The 14,503-nt window shown below is 46.5% G+C and overlaps 1 protein-coding gene across 1 annotated transcript in view; it reads right to left on the minus strand.

Annotated features, from left to right (window-relative positions):
- Positions 1-14,503, minus strand: part of myo9aa (myosin IXAa) — a 223,211-nt gene that overhangs the window by 62,639 nt on the left and 146,069 nt on the right. The window contains 4 exon segments of the mRNA XM_065012316.1: positions 2,416-2,535; positions 6,131-6,326; positions 7,398-7,539; positions 9,127-9,248. Coding sequence (XP_064868388.1) covers positions 2,416-2,535; positions 6,131-6,326; positions 7,398-7,539; positions 9,127-9,248 — 580 coding nt within the window.

Consider the following 14,503-nt stretch of genomic DNA (forward strand, 5'->3'; position numbering starts at 1 on the left):
GCCAGGTGCACGGTGTTTCCTCCGCGCATTGGTAACCGGGTTGGATGCGCACTGTGTTAAGAAGCAGTGCGGCTTGGTTGGATGCGCACTGTGTTAAGAAGCAGTGCGGCTTGGTTGGGTTGTGTATCGGACCAAGCCCTCCCTAACCCGGGCGATGCTAGGCCAATTGTGCGTCGCCCCACGGACCTCCCGGTCGCGGCCGGTTACGACAGAGCCTGGGCGCGAACCCAGGGACTCTGATGGCACAGCTGGCGCTGCAATACAGCGCCCTTAACCACTGCGCCACCCGGGAGGCCCCTGTGACAATACCAGTTCTAACTCAGTGGACAGAACTGGGCTGTTTCTGGTTGTAATGATGTCATAATGACAGTTACATGTATCCAAATGTCTGATTTAAATCGGGTTATATAGTGCTAAAAATAATGGAGGTTAACAGTGAGTTTGGCTGTTAGTGTGGTTGTGAGAATTATGGAAGTCTGGAAGATCCACTTTGGAAGCGTTACTCAGTTTAGTTTGGACTAATGATTAACAAAGGTTTTAGTTCACTGTATGGACAAACACTTAAAGACAGTTATTGGAAACATGCCTTTTATAATTGGGAAGGTCCAACACTAAGAACCACGATTCTAACTCCCCAAAAACCAAATGTTTATATAAACCCATGATTCATCCTGATATTCCAAGAAACATATATTTTCTCAGAAGATGGTATTCTATGAAGAATTGCATGATGATATACATGAGGGGAGAATCTATGACTTTGTGGTCAAATATCCAAACATGCCAAATATAATTGAGCTGAATTGTTGCATTTAAAAGAACAATGGGTGCTTCTGGATCATGTTTAAATGAACCATTGTAGCTCTGAAGCCAAAATATACATACACTCAATTCAGAGGCACCTATTTGAGTGAGATATTGTTGGCCTCCAATGGGAGAAAACAAAACGGTTTTGTCAGGAAAGCATTCTTCAATAACTGTGACGGCTGTGTTTTTGGCAGCTGTGCTGTTTCCCTCAATCTGATTGGCTTATGACAGTTGGCAGAGGAGATGATGTAATCCATACACCAACATTCCATCTTCAAGTCGTGAAACCTCTGCCAATCACACACAGTGAGAGAAAACAGAGCATCTAGAAAGCATCCCATCACTGAGAAAGTGATTTGAAGTGAACTACATTCTAGCGACTCATTTCAGACTGGTTCAAGGCTGTATGCTATTTGGTTTTCAGTCTCATCAGTATGTTCTGCTATATCCGGCGCTGTTGAAGGGTAAAAAGAGAAGAAAAAACAGTTGGCTACAAGCTCTTAAAAACTGTGCCCCCATCCCTTACATGGACACCCTACCCGTCCAGATCGGCCCCTAGACCCTACCCGTCCAGATCGGCCCCTAGACCCTACCCGTCCAGATCGGCCCCTAGAACCTACCCGTCCAGATCGGCCCCTAGAACCTACCCGTCCAGATCGGCCCCTAGACCCTACCCGTCCAGATCGGCCCCTAGACCCTACCCGTCCAGATCGGCCCCTAGACCCTACCCGTCCAGATCGGCCCCTAGACCCTACCTGTGGGCACTTCAAGTAGATCTGAGATGATTGAAATATGGTAACAGGATAAGCATAAACAAACAATATGGTAATAGCACAACCATGCCCTCTGATAGGCTAGATGTTCTCTATATTTCATTTAGAGGTGTGTCTGTGTGTTGTGGGGGGGTGCAGACTAGTGACATGGTGGACCAGTGAGTTGACCCTTGATCTACACCCCTGAGCAGGTACCAGGGCAGGGTAACAGGCCAGGGCCACCAGGGCAACATGGTGACAACACTGCATGTGTCTGTGGTGGTGGAGACTAGTGGTGTTACTGTGTCTTACCCCAGACCACAGCTTGGGTTAAACAGGAAGTTAGAGTGCCTGTCACCATGCTAACAGGACCGTTCAGTGCTGGGTCGCCCCACAAACACAGAGTTAGTGAGAAGGTGTGGGGGGGGGGGGGGACTAGCATAGGCACATACTAGATCACATGCAAGACTGGCTGTTAAGACACATACAGGTGCATGCAGAGATTGGGGGAGGGGGAGAGGAGACCAACAAGCATCTCATTTAATGGAAGGATGAATAGAAACATTATGCCTTCTTGGTTCACCTACTAAATATCTAGACAGTACAGGTGGATGACAAATGCTGTGGAACTAAACTAATGATTTTAATGAAGGGTAAACAAGAGATCTTGGGGTTTTAAATGAGTTCCCCCTCACAAAAATGATATCTAAAGAAGGCTATAATTCAACTCCATCACAATGTGTATTTACTAAAATGTCTCTGGTCTGATGCTGTTGGTCTACCTCACCCCTACAGTTACCCCTCACAGTTGCATGAGCGTGAGGAGAGAGGGGTATTGTGGGAAATGCAGTCTTACTGTACTTCTCCTCTTTGCACCTCTGCAGGATCTCTAAACTTCTCTGATGCACAGGGTGATGCAGAAAGCTAAAACTATCCACACTGCACAAAACTGCACAGGGAGCAGCGGCATCATGCCCTTGGGAAGCAAAACAAAACAGAAGAAAACAACAAATAAAAAAAGAAAGAGAGAAAAGACAGATTAGACAGCAGGAAGAATGAAGAGCAGCAGACTACAAGAGAGATACCTGCCAGACGTTCAGGAGAGAGGATATACACTACATTCAAACTGCAGTTGGGGTCAGAGGTGGGATCTGTTGTGGTTCTAGGAGGGTGAGTTTGACTAACGGTGACAGAGATCTGTTGTGGTTCTAGGAGGGTGAGTTTGACTAACGGTGACAGAGTTCTGTTGTGGTTCTAGGAGGGTGAGTTTGACTAACGGTGACAGAGTTAACCTGCAGGCCATTTCCCCTCCTTCACACGCTGTCAGCTTTAGGAGATCATGATGTCACCAGTGATGTCCTCTTTGACAGTGTTACATTTACATTTGGAGTGAGCGCATTTCTGAATGAGTAATCAAGAATTTGAACATTGAGTCATTTTTCTGACACACATTTCCGTCAATTGGTATGGGGCCCCTGCAGTTGGTATTGACGCTCATAAGGAAATTAATCAATGTCTTTACTGCTTTGTCAGCATGAAAGCTAGAAGTTACACTATGTTAAAGTGTGTTTAGGAATCAAAAAGGCTATATTTTGTTATCTAGGAGTATACAGTTCATATGGCTGAATCACAATGTCAATATGTCTATGTTCAGTGCAGGCAGACAAGAAGTAGCAGCACTGTAGAGTAAAGGGTTGAGGGACAGAAGGCACCACTGTAGAGTAAAGGGTTGAGGGACAGAAGGCACCACTGTAGACTAAAGGGTTGAGGGACAGAAGGCACCACTGTAGACTAAAGGGTTGAGGGACAGAAGGCACCACTGTAGACTAAAGGGTTGAGGAAAGGGACTAAAGGGTTGAGGGACAGAAGGCACCACTGTAGACTAAAGGGTTGAGGGACAGAAGGCACCACTGTAGACTAAAGGGTTGAGGGACAGAAGGCACCACTGTAGACTAAAGGGTTGAGGGACAGAAGGCACCACTGTAGACTAAAGGGTTGAGGGACAGAAGGCACCACTGTAGACTAAATGATTGAGGGACAGAAGGCACCACTGTAGACTAAAGAGTTGAGGGACAGAAGGCACCACTGTAGACTAAAGGGTTGAAGGACAGAAGGCACCACTGTAGACTAAAGAGTTGAGGGACAGAAGGCACCACTGTAGACTAAAGGCACCACTGTTGGGTTGGGACAGAAGGCACCACTGTAGACTAAAGGGTTGAGGGACAGAAGGCACCACTGTAGACTAAAGGGTTGAGGGACAGAAGGCACCACTGTAGACTAAAGGGTTGAGGGACAGAAGGCACCACTGTAGACTAAAGGGTTGAGGGACAGAAGGCACCACTGTAGACTAAATGATTGAGGGACAGAAGGCACCACTGTAGACTAAAGAGTTGAGGGACAGAAGGCACCACTGTAGACTAAAGAGTTGAGGACAGAAGGCACCACTGTAGACTAAACAGGTTGAGTTGAGGGACAGAAGGCACCACTGTAGACTAAAGGTTGAGGGACAGAAGGCACCACTGTAGACTAAAGGGTTGAGGACAGAAGGCACCACTGTAGACTAAAGGGTTGAGGGACAGAAGGCACCACGGTAGACTAAAGGGTTGAGGGACAGAAGGCACCACTGTAGACTAAAGGGTTGAGGGCACCACTGTAGACTAAAGAGTTGAGAGGGACAGAAGGCACCACTGTAGACTAAAGGGTTGAGGGACAGAAGGCACCACTGTAGACTAAAGGGTTGAGGGACAGAAGGCACCACTGTAGACTAAAGGGTTGAGGGACAGAAGGCACCACTGTAGACTAAATGATTGAGGGACAGAAGGCACCACTGTAGACTAAAGAGTTGAGGGACAGAAGGCACCACTGTAGACTAAAGGGTTGAAGGACAGAAGGCACCACTGTAGACTAAAGAGTTGAGGGACAGAAGGCACCACTGTAGACTAAAGGGTTGAGGGACAGAAGGCACCACTGTAGACTAAAGGGTTGAGGGACAGAAGGCACCACGGTAGACTAAAGGGTTGAGGGACAGAAGGCACCACTGTAGACTAAAGGGTTGAGGGACAGAAGGCACCACTGTAGACTAAAGGGTTGAGGGACAGAAGGCACCATTGTAGAGTAGAGTAAAGGGTTGAAGGACAGAAGGCACCACTGTAGACTAAAGGGTTGAGGGACAGAAGGCACCACTGTAGACTAAAGGGTTGAGGGACAGAAGGCACCATTGTAGAGTAGAGTAAAGGGTTGAGGGACAGAAGGCACCACTGTAGACTAAAGGGTTGAGGGGCAGAAGGCAGTCATATAGAGTGGAAGCTAGCAGAGCTAGCTACTGAATGCAGGACAGCACTACCAGCACTAGGCACACACACTACAGTATACAAACAGAGGGGGGTATGGGACACAGCCTGAGCCCTGGCTGCACTGGGGTCCACACGCACAGACACACGCCTCATAATACAGCTACATAACTTCTGTATGCCTTATGACAGGTGTACTTGAATTAAAGGGACATTTCATAATGTTTCAACTTCATCATCTACAGCACCACGTGTGAAAATGATGCGTTTCTATGTTTTTTGTAGTAAAATATATATATTTTTCTCCAATGACATCATTGGCGTGCATCATTTTAACCAATTATGAGTAAGCATTTCCTTCTAATTGTTTACTAATTGTCTACTAAGGCTTGATTAAAAATAACAAACCAATTAGTAGGCAATGCCTACTCATAACTGGTTAAAATCCGATGATGCACAGCAATGATGTGCATCATTTCCCCCTCAAAAAAAAATTCCTTGAGAGGGGAAACGTGCAATATTCACATATGTTGATGTTTGGGTAGTGCTGGAGAGGATGAATATGAAGTAAAAAATATATATACATTTCCCTTTAAAAAGGAGCCTAAAGGGGCAAAAGGACCCAGGAACTAACGGGGGAAAAAGGACCCAGGAGCCTAACGGGGGAAAAAGGACCCAGGAGCCTAAAGGGGGAAAAAGGACCCAGGAGCCTAAAGGGGGAAAAAGGACCCAGGAGGCTAAAGGGGGAAAAAGGACCCAGGAGGCTAAAGGGGGAAAAAGGACCCAGGAGGCTAAAGGGGGAAAAAGGACCCAGGAGGCTAAAGGGGGAAAAAGGACCCAGGAGGCTAAAGGGGAAAAAGGACCCAGGAGGCTAAAGGGGGAAAAAGGACCCAGGAGGCTAAAGGGGGAAAAAGGACCCAGGAGGCTAAAGGGGGAAAAAGGACCCAGGAGGCTAAAGGGGGAAAAAGGACCCAGGAGGCTAAAGGGGGAAAAGGACCCAGGAGGCTAAAGGGGGAAAAGGACCCAGGAGGCTAAAGGGGGAAAAGGACCCAGGAGCCTAAAGGGGGAAAAGGACCCAGGAGCCTAAAGGGGGAAAAGGACCCAGGAGCCTAAAGGGGGAAAAGGACCCAGGAGCCTAAAGGGGGAAAAGGACCCAGGAACCTAAAGGGGGAAAAAAGGACCCAGGAACCTAAAGGGGGAAAAAAGGACCCAGGAGCCTAAAGGGGAAAAAGGACCCAGGAACCTAAAGGGGGAAAAGGACCCAGTGTGCAGCACACTCACCAGTCTTCCTGTGTACATGTCTCTTCCCAGACTCCCTGAAGGCCACCATGGCTCTGAAGAAGGCTCTGAGGACAGCCCATCGGAAGGTGGCTGGGGGGTCGATGCCCATCAGGCCACAGATGAAGGCGTTTTTGCTGCTCTTCAGTAGGGCCACGATGTCCGGACGCATATGGTCCGTATTCTTCTCCCGGAAGTCCTGTGTGGGGATACGTGAGTGTGATAGAGAGACAGAGATAAAAAAAAGAGTGTGTGTGAGAGTGAGAGCAAGAGAGAGGGAGAACAAGGGAGAGAGTGTACGTGTAAGAGAGAGAGAGGAGAGAGAGAGACAGAAAGGGAGAGAGTATGGGTGCGTGAGAGAGAAAGAGTGAGAGAATAGCTAAGCATTGCACTCAGTTCACCCTCAGTTTAACGTACACATAAGCTCAGCTTCAATTCATCTTTCAGCTTTTAATTTCCTCTCTAGTGAGACTTTCATTGGAACAGGTAGGCAGCTTCTTGTATGGCAGAACTCCTGAGGTTTCCAAAACCATGTCCCTAAAGAAGCCATGTCATAGAGGATGGACTCTGTATGAACTGGATTGCAACACCACTAATTAAAACCTTTCTTAATGCTCCTCTCCGCAGGGTAATTATATTGATTGATATATTGCCAATGTGGTTCCAAACAAGCTGTGAAATGTTACTTGGACTCTGTTCCATCCAAACACAACAATAGTAAATCCCATGGAAATGAACAAAGGTTGAATGAGTGCAAGAGAGAATGAAGCGTTTGTAGTTCGCAGGAGATGACACAGAAACCAGTTGAGCGAAACACGACTGCCCAGACCTGCACAATGTGTGACATATTCCTGGTTGCCAAGTCTGAGGTCTGGGTTATAGGAGAGTGATTAACAAATCATCCTGTACAGGTATGTGTAAGTCTTCACAGCCCATCACTGTGTGTGTGTGTGTGTGTGTGTGTGTGTGCCTGCCAGCTACAGCATACTGTATGACCAAATGCATGAAACATCTTGCCTGACTTGAATTACAACCCCCCCCACTGAGATGTGAGATGACCCCTATAACCTTATCACTGCTGTGCTAACTTGAACCATGCTGGCTCTGATCTTCTCTTTTCACATGGTCCTTTCCAGGAGTATTCCTGCCAGAGTAAACAGTAGTTTGTCCTACAGACATTTCTATTCCACTCAATGGATAGATTTAAGCTAGGACGCTATGACACACACATGAAGCTCTTGTTGACCCAGACAGTCAGTCAGACACTGACCTTGACCCCGTATTTGACCTTGCCGGCGTAGTGGCGGATGATGAAGGCGGGCTCCATGACGGCGGGGAACTCAATGTAGCCGTTGCCCTCATGCTGCCGCTTGAACTTGTCCAGCAGAGTCTGGTTAGAGGCCTGGGGGAAGCTGGGACAAGGACGGCAGGGGGGTTGGTGTCATCATGTCTCAGGGAGGATCATAATGCATACACATGCAGGAACACAGAGACACACGCAGGAACACGAGCAGAGACACATGCAGGAACACAGAGACACGCGCAGGAACACAGAGACGCACGCAGGAACAGAGACACGAGAAGAAACAAGCAGAAACACGAGCAGAAAGACAAGCAGAAACACAGAGACAAGCAGGAACACAGAGACACAAGCAGGAACACAGAGACACAAGCAGAAACACAGAGACACAAGCAGGAACACAGAGACACAAGCAGGAACACAGAGACACAAGCAGGAACACAGAGACACAAGCAGGAACACAGAGACACAAGCAGGAACACAGAGACACAAGCAGGAACACAGAGACACAAGCAGGAACACAGAGACACAAGCAGGAACACAGAGACACAAGCAGGAACACAGAGACACAAGCAGGAACACAGAGACACAAGCAGGAACACAGAGACACAAGCAGGAACACAGAGACACAAGCAGGAACACAGAGACACAAGCAGGAACACAGAGACACAAGCAGGAACACAGAGACACAAGCAGGAACACAGAGACACAAGCAGGAACACAGAGACACGAGCAGGAACACAGAGACACGAGCAGGAACACAGAGACACGAGCAGGAACACCGACAGATGGACAGACACCTATTCATTCCGCTCCCCTCTTCTGGTCCCTACTGAATAATGATTCTGATTATACAGGAGCACAAAGACTTACGGGTGGTTCCAACATCCATAGAATGTAGTCACCCTTGAACACTGACGTAAGGTCAGTTTTATATTTCCCCCGATAATGGCTAAGGCAAGGATTAATGGAGGGTGAGCTGATCTTAGATTTACACCTAAGAGTCAAACTCTCCCCATAGGGAGAATGTGGTTGGCCAGAGGAGGACGATAAACTCCTGCTTTCTCTCATGCCTTTAGAGACGCTGCACAGCAGTCCCCTGCCAGAAGTGTTCACAGTAAACCAACAGCTTACAGGAAGAGGACAGGAAGAGTGGGACAGGGAGAGGCTAAGGGGAACTTGATCTATGAAAAACACAGAGTGCCAGGGACTCGATTTCCAGCTATTTCAAGTGGGAGGAATTCAGTGTGTCAGTGTCCAGATCAGGAAGAAGCAGACCATTTAGTTACAGCACATGGAGAGGGAATTACCAGGATGTTGTACTGAAACAAAAATGTCAAATTTCAGCCATGCTTATGAATGAATTCAAATATGCTTATTAAAATGGTCTGTCATCAGACGAGGACTGTTAGGATATCAGGTTATGTATATTTTAGGACTTCATAGAGTCTGCATTATGATACGACCTGAATATCTCCCATTACATGGTATCATTGTTCTCCACTATAACATCACCTAGTCAGTCTTACAGAGTGGAATCACAGGTCGTATTTTGACCCAAGTCTGAGAGAGAGAGAGAGACAGAGACAGAGAGAGAGAGAGAGACAGAGAGAGAGAGAGAGAGAGAGAGAGAGAGAAAGAGAGAGAGAGAGAGAGAAAGAGAGAGGGAGAGAGAGAGAGGGAGGTCTAATGGACTCACTTGGACTCCTCATCCAGCAGGTGGAGCAGCGCAGTGGGCTTCTTACTGATGAGGTTGATGCAGCCTGTGTTGTCGATGTAGTCAATGTTGTGCCAGCTGATGCCCTCCGCCCTGTACTCCTCCTATACAATCAAATCAAATGTTATTTGTCACATGTGCGGAATACAACAGGTTACCGTGAAATGCGTACTTAAAAGCCCTTAACCAACAATGCAGTTAGGAAAACATATTTTTTTAATCAAGTAAAATGAAAATAATAAGGCTATATACAGGGGGTACCGAGTCAATGTGCGGGGGTACATGTTAGTCGAGGTCATTTGAACATGTAGGTCGGGGTAAAATGACTATGCATAGATAATAAACAAGGGGGGGGTCAATACAAATAGTCCAGGTGGCCATTTGATGGATTAATTGAACACTGAGCTGTAGTCAATGAACAGCCTTCTCACATGTGTTCCTTTTGTCCAGGTGGGAAAGGGCAGTGTGGAGTGCAACAGAGAACGCGTCATCTGTTGGGGCGGTGTGGGAATTGGACTGGGTCTAGGGTTTCCGGGATGAACAAATAGAAACATGAAGATGTGATCTCACAATGCTATGGTTCAACACTCAAGGTTTGGTCCTAGTCTAGTAAGAATCTTATCAACTCGTACTAAATATCACTGAGCCCCATAACATTGTATGGGACATCCCTCTTCTATGCTGTCTAAGTTCTACAGAGGTTTGGGTTGTCTGCCATAACTGCAGAGGCAGAACACTATGTATATGATAGTGGAGTAGGGGATAGTCCTGACAAACATCAATCACATAACCCTCATTCACAGCCTACATCACACATTTCATCCCAAGGACAGGTAAAACAAGATTTTGGCCTGTACTCTAACTGTTTCTTCACTCTTGGCACTGGAGGTTGGTCGCACCTTAATTGGGGAGGACGAGCTCTTGGTAATGGCGGGAGTGGAATAGGTGGAATGCTATCAAATACATCAAAAACATGGTTTACATTTGTTTGACGCCATTCCATTCTCTCCGTTCCAGCCATTATTATGAGCCGTCCTCCTCTCAGAAGCCTCCACTGAATCTAGGCCTGAACAAACAAAACAACAGTGTTCCAGTAGTAGTTTCGATACTGGGCCTGAACAAACAAAACAACAGTGTTCCAGTAGTAGTGTCGATACTGGGCCTGAACAAACAAAACAACAGTGTTCCAGTAGTAGTGTCGATACTGGGCCTGAACAAACAAAACAACAGTGTTCCAGTAGTAGTGTCGATACTGGGCCTGAACAAACAAAACAACAGTGTTCCAGTAGTAGTTTCGATACTGGGCCTGAACAAACAAAACAACAGTGTTCCAGTAGTAGTTTCGATACTGGGCCTGAACAAACAAAACAACAGTGTTCCAGTAGTAGTGTCGATACTGGGCCTGAACAAACAAAACAACAGTGTTCCAGTAGTAGTGTTTTTTTCCTGTTAGGCTAGAACACAGCACAACCCTTCCCTGTGCTGAGCTGTGCCTGCCTGGACCACCGTGCTGTGCTGTGCCAGCCTGGACCACCGTGCTGTGCTGTGCCAGCCTGGACCACCGTGCTATGCTGTGCCAGCCTGGACCACTTTGCGGTTTAATAATATGAAAAGCATTCTTAGCATTTTGCAGTGTTTCTCCCCTACTGCACGTTGCTTCCTTGACTCGCTGGGGAAAAGAATGGAGCGATAAAGGGCTATAATCCCAGTGAGAGTTTCATCAAATCAATGGAGCCTCCTTTCCCCTCCTCTCTATTAGCCATAACACACAGTCAGCTGAACAAACCAGTCAATCTGTTATCCCTCTGCACTCGCAAATAACGACGGGGAAATACCAGAACCAACCTCATTGGTGGCAGCATGGGCACAGAAACAATAACCTAATACGGTGGTTTATGATCCCAGTCTGCAGAAGAATGGAATGAACCAACGGCCCAGTCCTTCAATGCTTAACTAAAATGTTAATATTAGCCAGCCATGAACATTGTACTGACAGTGTTCATGGTTAGAATTTGGGAAAGGGGAGCTGAGCCTAGATCTGTGCCAAAAAAGGGACCATATATATGCATTGTGTTTACACCACAAACACTGAACAAGGTCCTATAACATGTTGTTGTGGATATTTCCCATATGGTAGGCTCAGGCTGATGTGTAACTGAATGCCATAGTGCATACAGCATCGGCTATGTTTATCTGTTAACCTCCATCTCTATTCTGCTTCCCTCTCTTGACTCCATCACGTCTCCTTCAGTGAGCCTAGATCTATCCAACAACCTGAATGGACCCTGGTAGCAGATGGAAAAAACTGAAAATTACATTTACAAGATCTCTATAAAATGGTAAAAACACATACCAAACCACATACCATTAACTGTATAATGAGCGCTCGTGTGCGTGTGTGTGTGTGTGAGAGCGTGTGTGTGTGTGTGAGAGCATGTGTGTGTGTGTGTGTGTGAGAGCGTGTGTGTGTGTGTGAGAGCGTGTGTGTGTGTGTGAGAGCGTGTGTGTGTGTGTGAGAGCGTGTGTGTGAGAGCATGTGTGTATGTGAGCGTGTGTGTGTGTGTGTGTGTGTGTGTGTGTGAGTGTGTGTGTGTGTGAGAGCATGTGTGTGTGTGTGTGAGAGCATGTGTGTGTGTGTGTGTGTGTGTGTGAGAGCATGTGTGTGTGTGTGTGAGAGCATGTGTGTGTGCGTGTGTGTGTGTGAGAGCATGTGTGTGTGCGTGTATGTGTGTGTGTGTGAGAACATGTGTGTGTGCGTGTATGTGTGTGTGTGAGAGCGTGTGTGTGTGCGTGTGTGTGTGTGTGCGTGTGAGCATGTGTGTGTGTGTGTGTGTGTGTGTGTGTATACACAAGTGTGTGTGATGTGTCTTACGATTCCAAGAATCCCTCCAGTGTGTAGTGATTTATGATGGTGATGTCATGCCTGCCAGATGTAGCTGGAGATGAGCCAACTTGACGTCTGTACACTTTGTCCCCCCCGTCGCTTGTTCCGACGTGCGCGCACACACACACACACACACACACACACACACACACACACACACACACACACACACACACACACACACACACACACTTCCTTTCATTGAGCGGCAACTAGCACCTCCCCTCGCGTACTGTCAGAGTTACCCAACACAAAGGAAACGGCTCAGTCCAACAATATTCAAAGGACTTGGCAAATGCAAATACAGGCTAGCTGAATATATCTCTTTAGACAGAATACTTATGGGGGGAAAAAATCTCCTTGATGCCACCTTGATATTGTCTCCATGTTGATCTGTCATCTATTAGGGCCACCACTAGGCGTTCACAATGCAGCCTCTCATCTCTTCGGTTTCCTACAACTACATGTGCAGGTCAGTCACGCTATCAAGACAATACAATCCAGATATGCAAATAAACCCCCAGCTTTATTCAATTTCCCATGAACACAAATAACCTGCCATCTGCTGACGTCGAGCCCTTGAACAATGCTAGGATGGTTCTACACCGTGGCTGACCCTGCCTCCAATCCATGGCAAATAACCCAGGCCTTGTTTTCTGTTAACCAGAGGACTTGGACATCTCCAAAATGGGACCTTCCTGTCAAGTAAAGCACTGGGCAAAACATGCCTGGACAACTACGGTGAGTGCTTGGAAAAGGTAAAGCATTAGAATCGATGATCCTTGTGCTACTCAAGCAGGTCACATTCACAGCCCGATTCTTGGATGTCAACACGGTCACACAGTGATGATGGGCTGGTGTGTTCTCATTCTGACAGGGTCTGAACATGCCTGTCTGCACATAGAGCCTTTTAGTGGGACTTACAGGATCATACAATATGGAGACATTTTCTAGTCAATCATTATCATGGACTTTGAGGGCATGTTGGTGCTTTATAGACTATGACTTCAATCAGCCCCAGTTCAGTCAGTAAAACCATCAAGGCCCATGCTGTGTTTACAGTATGAACATGTCAACTTCAGCACAGCGTAACAACATGAGACAAGATGATCAACACGATAGTGGTCAGCTAATAGCAGTATGAAGACTGTTGACCCTGCTAGCTGGCTGTGTACAGTACAGTAGGCCATCATGCTGTTCATTGAGTATGAATGGACCATAAACACTGCTCTAATGACAGTCCTGCTCTATGTTGCCAGCAGTGGTTTAGATGTCTGATGGTTTGCCAACACTTAGAGTGTGGAGTTATTAGCTGATATGACAGTCACTGGGGAGTGAGACGCTGCAGCCTGCTGAATGACGCACTCCACCCGCTCTCTGGAGGAATTCAGGCCACACACACACCTCTCTCTTATAGCAATATGCCTCTAAGGGAATGTGCATGCCTGGGATGTCTCCATTTTTTTAAAAAGAATTTGCATTTATAAGATCAAAATATTTATTTTCTAAAGGTAGCAGATAAGCACATAACCACCATAAACAGTAGCAGATAAGCACATAACCACCATAAACAGTAGGGGATAAGCACATAACCACCATAAACAGTAGGGGATAAGCACATAACCACCATAAACAGTAGGGGATAAGCACATAACCACCATAAACAGTAGGGGATAAGCACATAACCACCATAAACAGTAGGGGATAAGCACATAACCACCATAAACAGTAGGGGATAAGCACATAACCACCATAAACAGTAGGGGATAAGCACATAACCACCATAAACAGTAGGGGATAAGCACATAACCACCATAAACAGTAGGGGATAAGCACATAACCACCATAAACAGTAGGGGATAAGCACATAACCACCATAAACAGTAGGGGGCACATAACCATAAACAGTAGGGGATACATAACCACCATAAACAGTAGGGGATAAGCACATAACCACCATAAACAGTAGGGGATAAGCACATAACCACCATAAACAGTAGGGGATAAGCACATAACCACCATAAACAGTAGGATAAGGATAAACACATAACCACCATAAACAGTAGGGGATAAGCACATAACCACCATAAACAGTAGGGGATAAGCACATAACCACCATAAACAGTAGGGGATAAGCACATAACCACCATAAACAGTAGGGGATAAGGACATAACCACCATAAACAGTAGGGGATAAGCACATAACCACCATAAACAGTAGGGGATAAGCACATAACCACCATAAACAGTAGGGGATAAGCACATAACCACCATAAACAGTAGGGGATAAGCACATAACCACCATAAACAGTAGGGGATAAGCACATAACCACCATAAACAGTAGGGGATAAGCACATAACCACCATAAACAGTAGGGGATAAGCACATAACCACCATAAACAGTAGGGGATAAGCACATAACCACCATAAACAGTAGGGGATAAGCACATAACCACCATAAACAGTAGGGGATA

Source organism: Oncorhynchus nerka, linkage group LG27 (genome assembly GCF_034236695.1).
Source record: "Oncorhynchus nerka isolate Pitt River linkage group LG27, Oner_Uvic_2.0, whole genome shotgun sequence".
NCBI classification, from domain to species: Eukaryota; Metazoa; Chordata; class Actinopteri; order Salmoniformes; family Salmonidae; genus Oncorhynchus; species Oncorhynchus nerka.